The sequence below is a fragment of the Coccinella septempunctata genome, chromosome 7 (assembly GCF_907165205.1).
Source record: "Coccinella septempunctata chromosome 7, icCocSept1.1, whole genome shotgun sequence".
Taxonomy (NCBI): domain Eukaryota; kingdom Metazoa; phylum Arthropoda; class Insecta; order Coleoptera; family Coccinellidae; genus Coccinella; species Coccinella septempunctata.
This window is the reverse complement of record NC_058195.1, coordinates 9,360,335-9,382,005: the sequence shown is the minus strand read 5'-3', so window position 1 is coordinate 9,382,005 and position 21,671 is coordinate 9,360,335. Positions and strand designations below refer to the sequence as shown.

General features: G+C 38.3%; 1 protein-coding gene across 2 annotated transcripts in view; it reads left to right on the top strand.

Annotated features, from left to right (window-relative positions):
* LOC123316262 (G protein-coupled receptor kinase 1) overlaps positions 1 to 21,671 on the top strand; it is a 98,388-nt gene that overhangs the window by 23,381 nt on the left and 53,336 nt on the right. For both annotated transcript variants that reach the window (XM_044902234.1, XM_044902235.1), the window contains exon 2: positions 5,526 to 5,602. In XM_044902234.1, coding sequence (XP_044758169.1) covers positions 5,526 to 5,602 — 77 coding nt within the window. The remainder of the gene's footprint in view (positions 1 to 5,525; positions 5,603 to 21,671) is intronic.

Below are 21,671 nucleotides of genomic sequence, written 5' to 3'. Positions count from 1 at the left end.
ATTAGTTTGAAGAAGAGGAAAGATCCCGGAAGCGATAAAATAACGAATGTTATGTTAAAGAAATTACCTAGAAAAGGTATAGCCGCTCTAACAAATATCCCGAATGGAATCATGAGGACCGAACACTACCCAGAAAAATGGAAAACAGCGGAAGTCATAGTATTCAATAAACCATTTAAAGAGAAGAAGTTCCCACAAAACTACAGACCGATAAGTCTACTGTCGGCGTTAGGAAAAGTAGTAGAAAGGATTATCGCCACGAGGCTAAATGAGGAAACCGAAAATCTGAAACTGATACCGCCAGAACAGTTCGGATTCAGAAGAGAGCATTCAACAGAGCAACAATTATTAAGGCTCACAGAGTACATTACAGAGGGATTCCAAAATAAACAAGCCACAGGTCTTGTTTTACTAGACGTCGCCAGAGCTTTCGACAGAGTATGGCATGAAGGATTAATATATAAGAGGAGAAGTGCTGGATATTCGATCAAAATATGCAAGTTGATCCGCAATTATCTCAAAAATAGAAGATTTTACGTGAAAGTGGAAGGAGAATGCTCCACAACGAGAGATTTAGAGGCTGGAGTACCCCAAGGGTCAGTGCTTGGGCTACTTCTGTACAACATATACATTCACGATATTCCGAAGAATCCAAGAACCATGCTAACGTTATATGCTGACGACACAGGCATAGCAACTCGACACCGAAACCCAGAAGTAATAGAACGAGTTCTACAAGAAACGATTGACGAAACAAATGACTGGTGCATAAAGTGGAAAATCAAGATCAATGGACAAAAGAGCCAAGCAATATTACTACAGAAGAGAAGACTGCGACCCACAACGAAACTGGAAGTTGACGGCGTAGAAATCGACTGGAAAAATGAAGCCAAATATTTAGGAATAACGCTTGACAAAGGACTCACTTGGAAAAGTCATATCAAACAAGCAATCGACAAAACGAAAGCAGCGATGAATAGACTCTACCCTTTAATAGGAAGAAGAAGCCACATGTCGAAAGAGACAAAATTGAAGATAATCAAAGCCGTTGCTAGGCCTCAACTGACTTATGGATCAGTTGCCTGGGGCTTCGCGGCAAAGAGCCACATCAAAAGAATTCAGGCCACTGAAAACAAGCTGCTACGATGTGCAATAGATGCACCTTGGTTTGTCAGGTATAGACAGATTTATAGGGACCTAAAATGGGAAACCATAACGGAATTCATGAACAGAAAAGCAGAGAAATTATTCGAAACAGCGAAAAACCATCCGAATCAAGAACTCAGGAGACACGTGGACTACGACCCAGAGGAAGACAAGAGGAGAATGCGAATTTATCGAAGGAGACCAAGAGATCAATTAAAAAGAGATTAAAATAACAACAGAAAATTATTGAAAAATTCAAAAAAGTGTTAATCCAATAAAGGATAAACACATAAATCCCAGCACGATAATGTGCGAGAAGAAAACCGACTAAGAGACGAACGGTTTATAGGCAAATGCCCGGAACCAAAATTCAAGAAGCAGTTAAGGGTTTTTAGTGGGTCTCGAGCTCAGAAGAGTGAGAAACCCCACACTTGTTCCCCCTCAGGAGAGGGTGGTTCGTCTGATTTGCAGATTTTCCCCCTGCTACACCAAAAAAAAAAAACAGTTGTATCTGTTCCCCTGCACTAGCTAACTACCCCATTCCATTTGAAAAACACCCCAAAGGAAAATTTTCTATCGAGTCATCTCACAAGTAAGATCTGGATAGATGAGGAGCCCCTATATGAGTTATTATGATTCGAAGCATAAAAACTGTTCAAGTGGCTTCTAGAATGAAGAGGTTGAGCCGAAAAATCGCCTCATTTAAGCGGGACGCCATCGAGTTCGGCGCTAGTCAGGGTGGGATTTGCGCTGATACTTTCATCACTCCCCCTGAGTAAATTGTCGCTATAAATCAGTCTGCGAGGGCGTATTTTTCAGTCGCGAAATTGCTCATAACGTCCGTGCGGGGGGAAGGCACTGACACCGCTTTTGACAGGCTGCTCTATATTTTATGAATAACTTCGTAACTCTATAATCCCGGTATATTGCCAGTTTGAGCATCTCTTACTTCATACTACTTCCCCTTTGGATGAAAGTTATGAAGGGTGAGTCTTTGACTGGTAGAAATATTTTAACGGTAGACTCTCGAGGACAAAAGAAACACTTTTTTTCTTTACAATTTTTTCCGAATCGACTAGGTTTGAAAGATACAGGCTGTTGAATAACCATACAAAATTTGTATTTTTATTTCTATCTTACAAACGGTTTCATCGAATGAAATGAATTCCATCGATATACTCAAGTCTGGAGCTGTTTTTCATTTAACATTTTGAAGAACCAACTGGCAGGATGCTTGAATTTGGGAGGATTTCGAACATTTATCAAGATCGCATATGGAGCACCTTGTTTTTTGTTGTTCCATTTTTATACTTCATAATCTGTTGCTGTAGATTTTGTACAGTAATGATAATCTTGGCGCCACTTAGTTCAAGTGATGAATGAAAAAATCAAGGTCAAAGTTTTATCGCAGGTGAAAGGACAACATCAGAGGACAAAACAGGCATTTCATTTTTGATCTACAAATTATATTGTTTATACACAGGGTTTCAAAAACATAAACATTGTGAACAATGGGACATATGCTATTGTCTTCGTCTTCGTCTGAAGGGGATTGAATCGGACACCGTTTCATATTGGGTGGGGCTCTGGGTAAATGTATAGTACCCAGTAGAACATGCCAATATTGAATAAAGTTCCATCAATTCCAAACGTTCTCCACCGTAGAAAAATGCTATGTTGCTCTGATGAGGCCAAATGAGGCCGAAACCATGGTCAGCATCTGCTTTTCTTCGGTGGAGCGTACTCCATTTGGGGCCTTGACGATGGCAAATTGGCTAGTTCAATTCAGATCGTAACACTTGTCGACATTCATATCGTCGGGTGGTATGCATCTGAATTTATCCTTATTATTGTGAACAAAGTCAGGTTATTATTCTCTGAGTTACTTAAAGTCTGAAAGGTCTAGGCCTTTGTTCTGAAATGCCTCTTTTCCAAAATACCCATAATATTGAATGTATTTCAAATAATTAACTAATTCCTGGATATTTTTGAAACGCCTTTAGTTATTTTCTCATTAGTCGCTTCCTGAGGCGATAACGCTAGCACAGTTTCACAGATCGCCTTCATATTCGCAGACTCCTAAGGTACAGATGGTGTTCGTACCGACAGTAACTTTCTAGCAATTTTATGACTTGATGACTTGAAGCCGAGCTTCTGGAGCTTCTTGGTGTAAGATTGTTGCTCTGTAGTATTCTTCTCCAATCCCTCAGAAGGGTTTGAGTTCATAAGGTGTTAGTCTGATGCATTTCTCGCAAGTCTATCAGCTTTTTCATTCCCTCCACTACCGCAATGTCATGGCACATATAGAAGAGTCACAATGTTGCTTGTGACTTGACTAGTTACTTCAAAGTATAACAGCACTCTCAGGTAGGTAGGAAATGCTGGCGGTTGGATCCAGGGCCATCAGCGAAGTTCTCGGCGAAGTGTCATCTGTCAAAATAGCTAGCGAAGTTTGGTTTGTTGGCAGTATACTCATGAACTCCGCCCAAATTTTCCTGGATCCGTCCCTGCCGCTCAGATCCGCCCAGCAGGCTCCGCATCGATCCGCACTACGAAGGAAAATATCTAAATTCGATGTTGTGCCATAAAATTGAAGTTCTCTCCCAGCGAATGTCGAGATGAGGCCGTATTCCCGCTCAATATCACAGCCCACCGGGAGATTTCGGACTACATTCAATTCTCCCTCGGTTGGCTTCAACATTTCATTTGAATATTTAATACGTTGATAATTTGGTTTTTCGGATCTAACTCCACGCTCTAGCTGGGATTTTGAGGATGAGATTTCGAAGGTATATTATCGTCGTTTAAGAAGCCACGAAGCCCTTGAGGCTGGCGATTTTGCTGATTCTGGAATTTTCACTCTTGCTTCACTCTTCCAAGGAGGATCACTTGACTAAAATAAAATTATGCAGGTTTTTTCACAAAGCGAATATGATCCCACTCGTTGAAAAATTCAGAACGGAAGTTATGAAGGACGTAAGTTTTGAATTTGCCGCCATTTGTGTGGAGAAGTGTTGCCAACCAGAGCGTACAACAGTTTGACAGCTGATAGATTAGGGTTAGGTTAGGAAAAATGGTGCACAACACAAGGAAACGATTTTTGAATAGAAAACGTGGGAAATTGCTGCAATTCCTGAGAAGTTGATTGGAAATTTCGGATGGAGTTTGACATGAATTGTTATCAACAATCTGATTCGAAATTTCACAGTTTTTTCTCATTATATCCGAAAATTGGATAATCCAAATTGTGCTTCAGTCCACTGTTTATAAAGGGCGAGTCCTTTACTACTACATATTTTCTAACACAAGATTCCTGAGGTCAGAAGAAAGACTTTTTATCCAACCTCTGATGGTTGCTTTATTCCTATCTGACATACCCGGCTATGTGTAACAGTGCTCGATTGTGGTTTCCCACAGGTCTCAACAAATGACTAAAAATGTGTGTACTTTCCTCCATTTCTTCAAATATTTGTTCTTCTTATCATCGAGCTAATTTCGATGATAGTATATGGTCTATATCGTGACGATACATGAAAAATGATATTGTGAACAACAATTCATTGTAACCTGAATGGATTACTCATCTACTTACGTCGTATGGTTTTGTTGAATATTTTCTGAATCAGTTTGGAGTGGATATTCCTTTGTATTCTTCCCCATTCAGGAATAATTTGATTCAGTGAGCAACTAGCCAGATTAGTCACGACATTGAAATGCTTTACCTGGAAAATATGATGCGAGCTATGACTTTTGTTTTGATAGAGGCTGGAGATATCTTCCGTTTGTAAAAGAACAAATAATACAGAAACTAGATACTGGGAAACACTAAATCCTATGATTCTGTATTGATAGGGAAGAAGTGATGGTCTATTTGAAATAATGCTCAGAATTGATCTCGGAATTGATTGATACTTTTTTCTGAAAAATCAGGAAAAATCTCATTTGGCAGATATGACACTTGATCAATATTTGAAAGAAAAAAAACAATGTTTTGGTTACAACCCTAGTTATTACCTACTTCTCTTACTCACCTTCCTAAAACTCTTCTGTCACCTGTCTAATGCTCCGTTATCCCTAAAATCGTTCAGATTCAAATTAGAGTGCAAGTTCAAGTTGATGAAAAAATGCTATTCTTCAATTTGGATGTTAATGGGTATCCTAAGGTCAATTAGCTTTCATTTTGAGATTATTTTTGAATAAACAGGTTGTCACCGGTGAAACGCCCTGCATGCATTTAATGAGCGATGGATTTCACGTCAATAAATACACCATTTATTCAATAAATCATTAGATTTGATTAGGTTAGGAGTATACAAAACTGTGATTTTTATGTCAAAATCTAAATTTTCTTCAGCTGACGTTCACTTTCTTTGTTTCAGCGTGAGGAGTGTTATGCACAAATATTTGGAGAAGAAGAATGAAGTCAATTTTGATAAAATTTTTCACCAGACTCTAGGTGAGTATCAGTTATTTCGAAAAAACTACAGTTATTATTGTTATAGCATTTCATTCAGTGTTAAAGGACGATAATCGATTGGAATTTATTGACTACATTGAAACCGTAAGATCAATAAATAAACACGATGGTTTTATAAATAAACTAGACAACAAAGCAAGAGTTGTGTCATTAATTGAGTTTTATGTTCGAGGTCCATTACACAAAATGTTTTTTTATCTGACACTGTAATAGATAAGCCGCTTGTCAGAGGAAAAACATATGCCTTTTCAACTATTTTTTGGATCTAAAAAGGATTTTGGAATATCTAGAAACGCAAAATCACATGCAAGTGGTTCAAACTGATTCTTTGCTACAATCGTCTTATGACAGGAGTTTCATTATGCAACTAATTCAGATCTGTCAAACATGGGGGAATACTTCTAACAATACGATAATAAATCAAGGTTTAGAATCGGATTTCAAAACAAAAGTGTATATTTTTGTTAATATTGACGATAAATAGGTAAAATATGATTGATTCAAGATGTATTTTTCATTATTCCACAAGTGGATAAAGTGATCTTCATTTACGAGATGATTGTGGACGAAATGGATTCAATTTTGAAACGTTCATTCACTGAGCAAATCCATGATTCGGACGTGTTTAAACGTGCGTGAATGTAAACTTCCATGACAATAACCCAACTCTTTCAACACGTGTTATAGAAACTGAGAAGTTTTATTCACAAAGCTGATTTATGGTCCATCAAAACCAGGAGTATTAGTGTTGGCGAAACACCAAAAACATAATTTAATGATGAGAAAACAGAGAACGTATAAAACGAAACAATTTCGAGGAATAGTGTTTTATTAGAGCGTATACGTTGATGTTAAAATTTCCCGACAACTGCAGAATTTCGGAGAACTAATGAGTAATTCGACAAACCCTGGTAAAATATCCTTCAGGTATTGAAGTTACGAGGAAATAGATAGAGCTGAGTTTGTCAGAAAATGCTGTGGATTGTATTTCATTTCGATGGACGCAGAACGTTTCTGAGAAACGCAATCGCTTCCCTTTAATTGTTTACTTTTTATACAAATGGCGTTTCGGATTTGAGTTTCTTAATAATCAATTCTTCCTTATACCGAATCAACAGAGAAAGGAGTATTCCCTCAGTGATTTTTGTGGTATTTCCAAGATGGACGTGTTCGAAGAAAGTTTTTCAAAACACAAATCAGATGAAATACCAGCCACACATTATTTACTTTCATAAAAGCACTTAGTTGGCCATGGAAATTTCACACATTCCACACTGTACGAAAATGTTAGGTTATGACGCTTGTCAAAATATTTTCGGATTTTAAATCAGCGCTATGATGTCCGTTCTACTTAAAAGTCTCAGGAATGACGTATTACACGCAATGTGAATTTACGTCAGAAAATGAATGAATTCGAAAATCTGTAATGAACTAATTAACGTTTATACAAACTGATTGAAAGGATTCCTAATGTAGTTATTTGCATAGAAAGGACAGGTGATCAGTTTTTGAATATATTCATTTTTGCTATGGAAGAAAATTGAATTATTGACACATGATGTGCAGTTGCTTCAGAAGAGTTAATGTTGGTTATCTTCTTAACTTAAAGGTTGAAGACGTTTCATCAGAATTTATATAATGTTTCATCTGAATCTAAACGACTTATATTTCAGCTTAATATTTCCACAATCAGAAAGATTGAATGAAGGGGATGACAAAGAATTTCCTTCTATTGGCAGACCCAAAAAAGTGATGGCATTTGAGAATTTTATGTTTGAGTGAATTAATGCAAAGAGTTTTCTACAGGACTTTCGATGAATGTTATCGTAGTATTAAGATGAACAGCAACCTTTTACTTACATTGATGCAAGATGATTTTTGTTGAAGAATTCAACATTCTTGTAATCATCTGTTGATTCCTTCGGGAGATACCCATTCCCAACCACTGCATCATATGCATTTCATCTTCGGGTTAATATTTTTGAAATCTACAACTGATGTAACGTATTCAAACTTTAGCCAAAGAAGATAACTAACATTAACTCTCCTCAAGCTAGTGCATATTATGATATTATACTGATCTCTTGTATTTTCCATGCAAATAACTGGATTTGGTATGCCTTAAATCAGTTTGTATAAACCTCAATTATGTTCGTCACATATTTTCCGAAGAGATTCGACATTGTGAATAAATACGTAATAACAGAAACTTTTGCGTAGAACGGGCAACATAGCGTTGATTTAAAACCCAAAAATGTTTTGACAAGCTTCATAACCCCACATTTTCGTACTATACAGAGTGAAATGTGTCGAATTTCCATGGCCAACCGAGTGCTAACATAAAAGTGAATGGAGTATATATATTTGAACTGTAATAATCTAGGCACACTGAGCCCAACTTATCCGAGACACTCATTAGCTCTTGACAGAGGACCATTCCTTATATAAATGAATAATGATCTTTATTTCAAAACAATTCAAGTTTAACAAGATGGGAAATGAAATAATGTCAATAAAATAGTACGTTTTTCACCAAGAAAATTCTTTCATATTATATGGTTACCTGATCAATAATAAATTAAAAATTTTCTTATTGTGTAAAGTGTATCTATTTTCTGAAAGTATATCCTTTTGCTGGCAGTTTTTCGAGAAATTTCAGGCATCTGTACTCTGCCTCTGAGTAGTTCACAGATTGTGTTTGTGCAAATCGAATGACAATGTCCTTGTATGTCAAAATTAAGATGTTGAGAAAACAGATCTTCGTGATCAAACAGAAATGAACAAACATTCTTGAAATATAAGCCATATAGTGGTAAAATCGTCTTCCTTCTGAGGTGTCCTCTACACGTTTCCCTTATCGTTAACCATCCTGTGTATATGTTCACGAAAATGCTGGAGCGTCATTGGGTGAGCGTGAATATAGGCACGTTACCCGGAGATTGTTCCTGAAAATTTGAATAAAACGACGTGTTAAAATTGAATAGCAACACCTTCAGTTACGTCAATTGAACCGTTTGTGGAAATGGCTAGGGACGTGGTGTGAATACTAATGATAGGATAGCTCGGTTTTTTTACGAATTGATTAAGAAATTTATCATCCGTCGAACATTAAATGAGTATTATTATAACGTTAATTAGCCTAGGTTTTACATCTCATTTATGCTACTGTTGGATGTTGGATTGTGTTATGAAAGGAGCTGTGCTGAAAAAACGTGCCTCCAAGTAATACTCGCAAAAAGTGATCCAGAGTTCTGAGCACTGAGCATCGCTGGCATTTACTAAGCACTTTGTGAAGAAATTCAACTAAGCACTTCTTCAAAAACTTCTAAATAAGGTATTTTCTTCGAACTGTTTAAAAAACCATATGTTACGGTTTCAATTGCACTGGCCAATTTGCCATTCGTCAGGACAATTATATATTACATCGCAGAAGGAGCCATGTTGCTCTGACGAGGTCAGATGAGACCGAAACCATGTTCAGCATCTGCTTTTGGTGGAACGTTCTCCATTTAGTTGTCCTAACGATGGCAAATTGGCTAGTTCCATTCAGGTCGTAACACTTTTGGATATTAATCGAAAAATTTGAGTATCGAGCCATCATCAAGTACCTGTATTTAAAAAAGGTTAAAAGGTGAGCAGATTTACGAAGATATGCTTAATACATTTGGTGATCAATGTCCTTTGTATGCAACCGTGAAGAATTGGACTGCAAGCTTCAAAAGAGGTAAATTTTCCATTGAAGATGATGACCGATCGGGAAGGCCAGTTTGTGTGTCAGTACCCTGAATATCGATGCAGGTCATGACATGATTTTATCAGACCGTCGAATTGGGCTAAAACGGATATCTGAAGCACTGAATATTTCATACGGACGCTTTCATCATATAGGTCACGTCAATTTGGACATGAGAAAAATTGCTGCAAAACGGATCTCCAAATGTTTGTATGTTGACCAAAAGCGTGCAAGGGTAGAAGCATCGCGTTCGATCTGTGCTCGATTTGAAAAAGAGTTAGACTTCTTAAACCGAATTGTTACTATTGATGAGACTTGGGTACATTTGTACGATCCATAAACAAAGAACAATCGACGTTATGGCGACACTCTGGTTCTCCAAGGCCTAAGATGTTTCGTGTCCAAAAATCTGCTGGAAAAGTTCTCGCTTCAGTTTTTTGGGATTGCCATGGAGTAATCATGATTGATTTTTTTGATAAGGATAGAAAAATAACAGGATATTACTGTTTGGCATTACTGGCCACTCTTCGGGAAAGAATTAAATAGAAAAGACGCGGAAAACTATCCAAAGGTGTTTTGTTTTTGCAGGACAACGCCCCAGCACACAAATCTCATGTTGCCATGCAAGAAATTCGTGATTAGGGGTTTGAATTACTAGAACACCACCCTTATTCACCAGATTTGGCTCCATTCGACTATAATCTCTTTCGTCAACTGAAAAAAAATTTAAAAGGTCGTCAATTTTCTTCCAACGAGGAGGTAATAGAAGCAGTGGAGGTCTGGTTTGCAGAGCAAGAAGAAACATTTTTTATGAAAGGTCTAGAGACGTTGCAGGTTCGTTGAAATAAATGTATCTAATTGAGAGGAGAATATATTGAGTAATAATATATTTTGACATTGAAATTTTGTCTGGTTCTATGGTGGGCTGAGAATTTTTCTCTTCAATTCTCATAGAAAGATTCAGCTGTGCATAAATATTTTGCACTTGAGCACTTTTAACCCAAACGTGGCAAAAATATTCAGCTCCCATGATTTCCTCTCAAGAACAATCGTAGTCATATCTTTTTTTCGAAATGTTCGTTCTCCATCTCTCTACGCGCCAGATCTGAAGTGTAAAAATACTCATGGCCTATAGTTTCCTATGTGGAAGTTGAACGAAACACTCAACTTCTCCATTTCCATTTATGATAACGTCGAACTTCCTCTGAGTACTATACAATTTTCTCCATCTAGACGTGGGGGAAAACATAGCTTGTTATTTTTCATCTCCCCAACGTCTTCAGAAATGTACGAACAAAAAGGGGAAGATGAGAAAAACTCCACTGCGAATTACGCCAAACAGGAAAGCCTGGAAAGATGAAGTAATATATGTATATGTATACATTCAAGGTGCTGGGCTTACAAAAACTCTCGAACCTCCGAAAACAAAAGACATATAAAAAACGTTTGAAAATGTTATAGAGGGTAAAAAATAAAGGCACCTTGTCCTTCCCTTTTTGTTAATAGATATCTGAGTACGTTGTATAGATATCCACCATGAAAACCGTGGGACTGTTGAAAAAAAGGAATTCAGTTGCAACTTCATTCATGAATATTTCACTACGCAAAGTTCGATATGCAACAAAAGAGTTGAAATAAAACACCTTTTTTCATTCATTTTACTCGAAAGTTTTGTGACTCAACGGAGGACCAAATTTCATTTTGTGGAGACCTTTTTTGGATAGAAATGGTAACTTGCCAAATTGATACTGAATCTCTCTCTGGTGATTCTGGCTTGTTATACCTGCCCAATGGGTTCATAGACCTGTACCAGACAAGGTTTCTAGTCCCTTTTTCTACCTGAAGGGTAAAGTTTTTCTCCGATGGTTTTAGACCATATTTTTCGGAGCCTAAAGGGTCAGGTCTATGAATGTCATTGTTACACAATGCAGGTATATTTTTTTCTGAGTCATGGGGTGAAAAACTCGCTGTCCAATTGCTTTTATCACTACAGAACTTACAAGGTCTGTTGAAGAAAAACAATGAAAAGATTTCGTTGACAAAGCTGATATTATGATTCTCGGCCTAACCAAGTTCATTGTCTTTATATACCTAAAAGAGCATAGGTAACAGAACTGAGCTTTGAGGAACACCTTTAGAACTGGGAATGCAAGAATTCTTTCTGGCTAGCAAAGTGTCCATCACTAGAAGAACCTTGAGATGAATCATGGTTCAGGCAACACAAGATTGAAAGCCTTATGGTATCCAATAATACACCTACAAGGAAGATTATCAAAAGGAGTTGAAAACCGAAAGATAAACACTCTGTAGGTCTAGACCATTTCAAAAATACTGTGAGCACAAAATAGTAACTCGATCTTAGCTTGTTAGATAACGCAAAGAATGCTTTGGACAAGAGAAGCGAGGATGTAGCCTGTTTGATCTCTCAGATACTAGGGAGAATATCAATTATTTTAGGACTCTAGAAGTGGATGGCGAGCTATAAACGATACAGAGGCGAAAACACTTCTAACACATAAGACTTGCAAATAACAGGAGCTAGCTTTCAGCACTCAGGTCTAGACACTATTATTATAGTGTCAGAAGTTTTTTTAATTTCTTTCTCGTCTTTTCAATTTTCTACTGAATAAACATTGGTATATCTATGGGAGATGATTCCCCAACGTAAGGGTCCTGTAGCGTTCCTCGAACAACTGAAGAACAGAAGAATCATCACTTGGAAGACTGGACCTGGTCGAAAGACCCTCCCAGTCAAAAGCAAGATTTGACTATTATTAATTTGAGTACTGAAGGCATTTCTAACGACGAAGGTGATCCTCCAACAAGATCAGCTGAAGATTTTTTTGCAGAGGTGATATTCCTTCCAGTGCAATTGAAGGACAAGTTATGTACCTATGATTATTTAATTTTTTCTTCAGTCAACATCAAGTCTTCGAATAAGTCTTGATGAAAGCTTTATTATTCACTTTTTTCCCGTTTTCTGCCCTGTTTCTTTGTTTCAGATATTATTTCGAAATGGGAAGAGGATAAAGAAATTTTTATATCAATGGAAAAGAAGCCCTTCAGTATTAAAAGATTATTCTGTTAATAAATTTGACATCACTACACTACTCACGGGCAGACAGGGTTTTTTTACTGAGGTTTTTCCCTAAGCTCTTGTATCATACTCCAAATTGTATGGTACCCCTTTACACTAACCTTTGCTAACTCATACATATGCTACATCGTTTGATGAACTAAAAATGTCTTGCTGACCTTCAAAAGAATATATAGGTATATTATTTTTATTCAACTGATTTGTGAGTTTGTGTGTTGTCAACGTGATTTGGTATTTGAACCAGCAACAAAGTAGTCAGAGAAAAATATCTGTTTTAGATTTTGGTTTTGCTGGAATCGAACAATCTCTTCAGATTAAAGGAAGTAAATATGGTAGAATCATTGAACTCTTAAGCCCGTTTGCAACAGCCGAGAATTCTCTAGAAAGTTTACTCGAGATTTCATGCGCCGTAAATTATGTACCGTTACATACGCACTTTCGGTAGAATTCCTGTTCAGTTGCGTACAAAATAATCTCTGCCGTTTTCTTGCGAGAATTTTGTAGAGAATTCTCCAGAGAATTCTCGGCTGTTGCAAACGGGCTTAAAAGAACTGGAATGGCATCTCGATCCAGGCAAACTGAGGAAGACTGAAAGGGAAGATGTAGAGCAATCTATCTCTCTGTGCGCTCTGTCAATTGGTTTATAACGATCTAAACATAAACAGCCCGGGGCGTTGAAGTGAGACGTCTGATGCTGTCATTCGATTGATTGCCGAACCATTAGAAAGAAATGGGTTGCTCTTCCGTCTCTGTTGGACACACCTTTCTGTTGGTACCTAAGAGGCCATTCCAGTTCTTTTAGAGTTCAATGGGTAGAATCGAGGGTAGAATAAAATGGCCACCAAAAGCATCGAGTCACTTTGCCTTCAACCATTCTCTCGATTACTTATTCTTTTTTACACACTCAGACTAAGTAAACTCACACCAGATGTACTGAAGTAACAAAATCTGTAATACCGTCAAAACTACACGAAAGGAAGCAACGCAGTGCTCCCATTGTACTCCTAGACCTGACCTGAAGTTCAACTTTCCAAACATGACAACCAAATCATTACGCGTTAATTCACATGACGGTGGGAACAAAATTCTAGGTTCATTTAGGTCAAATGCTCTGGCATCGATTACAGGAAGAAACGCCGAATGACTCCAGCAAAAACAACGCTAATTTCCCGGAGTTTCGATTCGGGACATTTTTATTTTCGTCCTACCACGTTGAGTGGACGATTTGGCCCTCTGGGCACAATTATTATCTGACGAATTCGTTGTTTTTCCGCCTCGCCATTATGATCCTGTTGTTTCGTTCATTATCTTCCCCGGTCCTATCGTGATTAAGCTCGGGGTTTTTGCAGAATGATGAACTTCTCCAAGTTCATTCTCTCTCTAACCGAATTTCGTGGGAATCTACTTAGGCGAAACCGGGGATTTTCATTGTTTCCTAGCGTCGTTTGTAAATTAGTAACATCGTACATGGGAACTTCATTATTTGCCGTAGCAGAGAGCCGTTTTCAGAGGACTTTGGAATGTGACAAGGCACATGTAGATGGCAAAGTATTGGGTTGATCCCATACACTATACAGGGTGCAATATATTTCAGAAGTGATTCTTGGCGTCGAAATATGGAACAGACTCAATTTCAACTTGCCTGCTCACCTACATCGTTCTTGTTTTTCAACCATATCTACAGGCTGGTTATCGTTTTATCGGCTGTTCTGCCAAAAATAGTAAGTACGCTATAACGGTGTTTTCTATCTACAATTCAGATTTGATCGTCATACAATACGTTATGAAGAGAATGAAGAATGCCTTAACAAGGAGGCAATGCTAATACTACTCGATAATATTCAGTAGCGTCTGCCAGTATTCAATAAGAGTCCATCAATTCCACAAGTTTTTCCATCGGAGAAGAAGTTGTGTTGCTCTGGCGAGGTCAAATGAGACCAAAACAGAATGCCTTAACAGGGAGCCAATGTTAATACTACTCGATAATACTTAGTAGCGTCTGCCAGTATTCAATAAGAGTCCATCAATTTCAAACGTTTTTCTATCAGAGAAGAAGTTGTGTTGCTCTGGCGAGGTCAAATGAGACCAAAACAGAATGCCTTAACAGGAAGCCAATGTAAATACTACTCGATAATACTTAGTAGCGTCTGCCAGTATTCAATAAGAGTCCATCAATTTCAAACGTTTTTCTATCAGAGAAGAAGTTGTGTTGCTCTGGCGAGGTCAAATGAGACCAAAACAGAATGCCTTAACAGGAAGCCAATGTAAATACTACTCGATAATACTTAGTAGCGTCTGCCAGTATTCAATAAGAGTCCATCAATTTCAAACGTTTTTCTATCAGAGAAGAAGTTGTGTTGCTCTGGCGAGGTCAAATGAGACCAAAACAGAATGCCTTAACAGGAAGCCAATGTAAATACTACTCGATAATACTTAGAAGCGTCTGCCAGTATTCAATAAGAGTCCATCAATTTCAAACGTTTTTCTATCAGAGAAGAAGTTGTGTTGCTCTGGCGAGGTCAAATGAGACCAAAACAGAATGCCTTAACAGGAAGCCAATGTAAATACTACTCGATAATACTTAGTAGCGTCTGCCAGTATTCAATAAGAGTCCATCTATTTCAAACGTTTTTCTATCAGAGAAGAAGTTGTGTTGCTCTGGCGAGATCAAATGAGACCAAAACAGAATGCCTTAACAGGAAGCCAATGTAAATACTACTCGATAATACTTAGTAGCGTCTGCCAGTATTCAATAAGAGTCCATCTATTTCAAGCGTTTTTCTATCAGAGAAGAAGTTGTGTTGCTCTGGCGAGGTCAAATGAGACCAAAACAGAATGCCTTAAAAGGAAGCCAATGTAAATACCACTCGATAATATAATACTTAGTAGCGTCTGCCAGTATTCAATAAGAGTCCATCAATTTCAAACGTTTTTCTATCAGAGAAGAAGTTGTGTTGCTCTGGCGAGGTCAAATGAGACCAAAATAGAATGCCTTAACAGGGAGCCAATGTTAATACTACTCGATAATACTCAGTATCGTCTGCCAGTATTCAATAAGAGTTCAATTTCGACGTTTTTGGGCCACCAAAAGTTATCCTCAACCGCTGGAAGGGTACAAACTCAGATAAACCATTCTCAAGACTACCTTAATGTTTTAAAAAGATTTCCAGGTTCCCCAGGTCACTTCGAGGTAACCCGTCTTTCAGGTAAAAATTTACTGGACTAATTGGTGAAGAAAAGGCATCGATGTATCAACTATACTTGTGAATTGGGCTCCACCAAATATGCTAATCTTCCAAGGGCAACATTCGCGAACCCTTTCCTGATTATTCATGGCATCATTCGATCAACCACGCGAAAGAAAGCGAAAGAACGAACAACGGTTTCATTCATGAGCGTCCTAATCAAGAACCATAAAATTCCAACTCCGCGAACATGCTCAACGTTCATGTGCCAGCCGATGGCGCGCTGCCAGCCCCAAATGAAACATCATTTTCCATTTTCATCATAATAACATCCGAGTTGTTCACAGCCTGAAACATTTGTTACGTGCCCAATCTTTCCGGTCATTTCTCTCGCATGAGGCGTAAGTCGACGGTTGATGCCCTTGTAGGAACTCTCTCTCAAGATTCGGTTATTTTATTTCTGCAAATGGGCTTCTCGGCTATGTTGTGCTGTTTCGCCGCGTCTGGCTCTTGATTTAAGGCCGAAAGCTCCCAGGAAATGGGTCGTTTTTATTTGTTTCCACAACGTGGATTTCCTGGAAAGATAATATGGCGGATGAACACATGAATCCTGCTGTGACTCGTTTGAAAGAGGAAATGGGGGGGTAAGCGTTCACCATAGGCTCCGTTGTGTTTTTTCTGGAAGATAGATGGAAACCATCGAATGTGCTTCTAGCAATGTAGATTAAAGCAACGCATTTGGTCTTGCATAATAGTGTCTATGCCTACACGACATAAATAATCTTATGAGGAATCACTCAATACTTCGAATGAAGAGATAAATTATTGTGAATATTGTAATCTACAAATACACCATTATCGGCTGTTCAGATTGATACTGCGAGGGGTAAGTAGTAGAAATTAACTTCAGAGCACCTTACTTTAGCTGAGCGCAAAGTTTACCAAGTAAATCAAAGGGAGTTTTGCTTGAGGAAAAGTATAGAGAAAACTATGCTCACAATTCTCTTAAGGGAGAGCGACCACCAAAATAGACCACCTACATGACACATACATGACAAAGGCGATGCAAAATAATAACTGAAACTTCACTCAGATGCGCGATATCTGAAAATTATGAATCGCCTTTGTCATGTATGTGCCATCTCAGTCCTACGCTACTTTGGTGGGCGCTCCCACTAAAATGTTAAAGTTACCTAACTACTAGTCCTATCTCTTCATTTCATTGTGTGTACAATGGTGAGCAGTATAAGGAAAGGGTATAGTGTTGACAGTCTGGCAACGATGTTTTTCAAGCAAACCCTGACGTCATGCCATTGATAAAATGTATTGCCTATAGTGCTCAGTTTATACTATACCATTCTGTGTTTTCCTTCCAGATTAGATACATACAGTCAAATTTGGGTTGATGACAGTTTACGTGTCATCGTAGTAGTTGGGGAGTCCAAGAGGCAAATTCGGGGTTTACTCGAGCTTGTCAGATTAATAATATGAGGAGAGATCTCTTGGACTCTGTAGAGTACCTCTACCAAAAATTAGATCTGTATATAAGGGGAATTGTCTAGGACATCAGCTTGTCCGAATAGTAGTGACAAAAATGTGTGGGTGGGCGCCAAACTTGCAAAAAAAGTCACTTGTACATTCTCGAGCGCGGTGGCTTTTTCTCTCAATTTGAAGCTAATGATTCAAGACTTACGGAAAAAATTTAATCTAATAAAAATTGACCATAAAGGTCACAAAAATCAGTTTTTTTGAATTATCTCCTCTTCTGGTATTCAAATTGTTTCCGCATTCTGTATAAAAATGTAGAGGATAACATTTTCTAAAAATTTTGTCCGAAGCAATTTTTTCTACCTTCGAACGTTTTTCAGATATATGGCGATGAATGTTCATTAGACTGGGTTTCTACATTGACCTTGGCCTTCCGCATGTGTGGCTGAGCTCCTCGCACTTATCGCGCTCTAAATCGAAAACGGTTGAGAGTATGTAAAATTGCTTCAGACAAAAGTTGTGTAGAATTTAATTATCTACAACTTTCATAATGAAGGCAGAAACGATTAGACTTACGGGAAGGGAAAAATCAAAAAAAGCCTTGTTATCATCTTCAAACTGTCAGATAAAAAAACCCCATGATTAGTGTCAGAAACCATACAGCATTTAGATATCTACTTATTAACTTGAATCCATATAATTTGAAAGTTTATTTTAAGAGAGCTAATTTAGGCTCAGGATTGTTGACGTCATTTCATCTAAATTAGTAGTTGGGCTGTCGATTTTTTTTTTTTTGGCTAAATCAGAACAATTCTCTATGCTCACGCGGAATTTCGGAATCCTTTCCACTCAATTCAAAGAATTCCCATTCCGATAAACTCCTGGCTCAAATTGAATAAAGAAAATTTTTTCATATCTCAATTTCACGCAGCCTCTTCTTCCTCGCAACTCAAGACTCGAATCAATAACTCGTCTCTTTTCCCTTTCAATCCCCCCGCCGGTATACGAAGTCATTCAGATTGGAGCTTTCGGGAAAGTTGCCAGAATCTAAAAAAGCTCTCCGATCTTCTCATATAATTTTGATTGATTCATGAGAGAGTACAGAGGAACGAAAATCCCATACCTTCTCCTAGACTTCAGCGCCGTCTCTGTTCCATCCCTATTATCAGGGGCGGCTGTCGAATATTTGGCATGGGTCAACAGAGGGTAGATGTAGATTTCCACAGTGAAATCTATGTCAGCCACACACACCACAAGTCTTCGGTTGAAGAAAAATTAGAAACCTCGTTAGAAACATAACCAAACAATATAATCAGTGTAGATATCAAGACTGACTGAGTGTTGTGAAAAAAGTATCTCCCCAGGTGGGACTCGAACCCACACACCACCTGATTGTCCATCAAGTGCTCTACCACTGAGCCAACCCGGAGGCAAGTTCTATCCACATCAGGTCCCTTCCCCCAAAATTCATTGTTACTAGTCTCACCTAAGGCGTTAGTAAGGTATTGAAGGGTTGAAGGTGTAAGGGAACAACATTCGTCTTCAATGATTACTTAGATCTATTTACCCATTCCTCTGGGTGAACTGCGCTAATTTTGCCGCCTTTCACGAGCCGCCACTGCCTACCCCCATCATCCTGATCCACTTAGCCCCTAATTCTCTCACTCCGCCCCTCCAACAAATCTTTACATCGCCACCTGCGTTCGAGTTCACGGCAAAAATCGCGATTTTAGAAGCTCATAAAGCGGATACCCATGTAGCTATCTTCGATTCCTGCTGATCCCAATTAAGCCCCTACAAGGAAGTGAAGCTTTAAACGATCTTTAGACGTTTTGTTGTAATACGTAGCGAGTGGGATAAGTGTCTGTTTAAGAATCAATTTTCGCGAATTTTCTCTGAAAGGTTGTAGGAAATATTATATTTGAAAGGGGGAGATGAGATGCAATGAATACTATAGTTAGGGAGCCGACGATGCGTAATCGGGATTTACTCGAGCGTCGTGGAGACCTAGTGGATTTTGGAGATCAGATGGTAGAAAGAAAAGAAGGTTCTTATAATGTTTGCACTTTTAGCGATGGAGAAAGCGTCAGGTTTTCAAAGATGTAAAAAAAATCGTCAGATGTACATACTGGAACGTGTCAGATTAAGATACTGTATATGCCCTACGTGTCTCTAATAATAAATTCATGTTGGCTGTATTCGGGTTCGGCTTTTGGACGGTCCGAGAATTGTTCTAAAACTGCGCAAAACTGTTGCGCCCTAGTATAAAATCCTCTGCGCAGTTCTAGAACCATCCTCGGACCGTCCAAAAGCCGAACCCGAATACAGCTGTTAATCTGACAGTTTGCGTGGTGGGGCTGAATGTTCGGATCTGACACGCGCATGTTACGAGTACACGAGTATGTATACTCCATTCACATTCAGTTTAGCTGTCGGTTGGCCATGAAATAATTTCCTCAAGTTTTTGTAACTAGAACAGAGTAAGGTTGGCACTCATGAAATGTCTTTAATGATATAACGCCGTTGCCACAACTAATATCAATTTTTATTACGAAAATGCCGAAAGTGATTGAAAAAAATATACAGGGTTTCAGGAAGTGCTATTTAGAATTCATGTCCGCTCATTCAAATAGTTATACCCTGATATTCTGAAATCCACAATAAGTCAGACGGTAGAGAACATATTCAATGTAAGAGAATTTATATGATGTTTCATCTGAATCTAAACGACTTATATTTCAGCTGAATATTTCCACAATCAGAAAGATTGTGAACGAAGAGGATGACAAAGAATTTCCTTCTATTGGGAGACCCAAAAAAGTGGTGGCATTTGAGAATTTTATGTTTGAGTGAATTAATGCGAAAAGTTTACTACAGGAATTTCGATGAATGTCATCGTAGAATAAGTTCCCAAAAATTGATTTTTCTATTTTTCATTTGACTTGTCCTATACATTGTAAATGTCTTAAGGTACCAATAAATATCTAATTATTATTATTAATGTATTACGATGAACAGCCACAAATACGCGCCGGTTGTCCCGTTAATTGTTTATTCATGTGAAATTTTTGTTCAGAGGTGAAGTTCATCTTGACTTGAAACTTCCTTTAATTCCTTTCACATATATTGATGCAAGATGATTTTTGTTGAAGAATTTAACATTCTTGTAATTATCTGTTAATTCCTTCGGGAGATACCCATTCCCAACCACTGCATCATATGCATTTCATCTTCGGGTTAATATTTTTGAAATCTACAAGTGATGTAACGTATTCAAACTCTAGCCAAAGAAGATAACGAAATTTACTCTCCTCAAGCTAGTGCATATTATTATATTATACTGATTTCTTGTATTACAAATAACTGGATTTGGTACGCCTTCAATTATGTTCGTCACATATTTTCCGAAGAGATTCGCCATTGTGATAAAATACGTACTAACAGAAACTTTTACGTAGAACGGGCAACATAGCGTTAATTTAAAACCCAAAAATGTTTTGACAAGCGTCATAACACCACATTTTCATTCTATACACAGTGAAATGTGTCAAATTTCCATGGCCAACCGAGTGCTAAAATAAAAGTGAATGGAGTATAGATGCAAACATTAAAGGGGGGTGGAATTTATAATCAATCACCTTGTACTTTTCCGATAACCGACGGAAATTCCTTTACGCCCAGAAACAAGAACTCTTGGTTCCATTCGCTCAGGTCGAACGTCCATTGGAAGTCTTTATCTCGAACTTCCGCAATGGGAAGAGCAAACTGAACCCCCTAATTCAATTACGCCGTCCCCGGTGCCTCCAAGAATCGATTCCGACATATTTGAATCCATCCCGGCCTGCCATGGTCGATTGCACCCTGAATACGTTCAATTAAAGTCCCCAGGACTATCGGGCAGCGTTCTCTGCGAAGTTGTTACATGTCGAAGAGTTTCGACGGCGCAAAAAAAAAGTCAGATGCGTCTGCACGGTTCATCGGCTGATGGAGTTGGAATGGAGGCTGTTGATATGGTTCCCATTTTGTATTCTGAGGGCGCCTTTAGTGGAGCGTGAGTCTAGACTGGTGAAAAAGATGTGCAGGTTGGAAAAGTTTACTAAAATGTACTCATCAGGTTATTTGATACGTGATCGGTGTGGGAGAAATGCAGACTTCTTGAATCGTGTTGTTACTGATAGGTTGTAGTCTGGTTTGTTGAAGCAGGGCAGACAAGCACGAGAAAAATACTCGACAAGGTACAAAGACTTGCTTGTTCATGGATCACTGGAGCTATGAGAACATGCCCAACTAGAGCACTTGAGGTCATGACAGATCTGTTATAGATAGGTTAGCCCACGAGGCTATCCTCAGATTATCTAAGGAAGATACAGGTTTTGAGACAATTGAAAGTCAGTGAGTCTGGTCTTCTTTTAACTACATCTCATCAACGAACCTACCTAGTGATGTCATCACGATACTATGTAAACGGTGAGAACAACTTCAAAGTTAACACCATCTAATGGTACACAGGTGGTTCAAAAACCATTTGAAGAGCTGGCGCTGGAA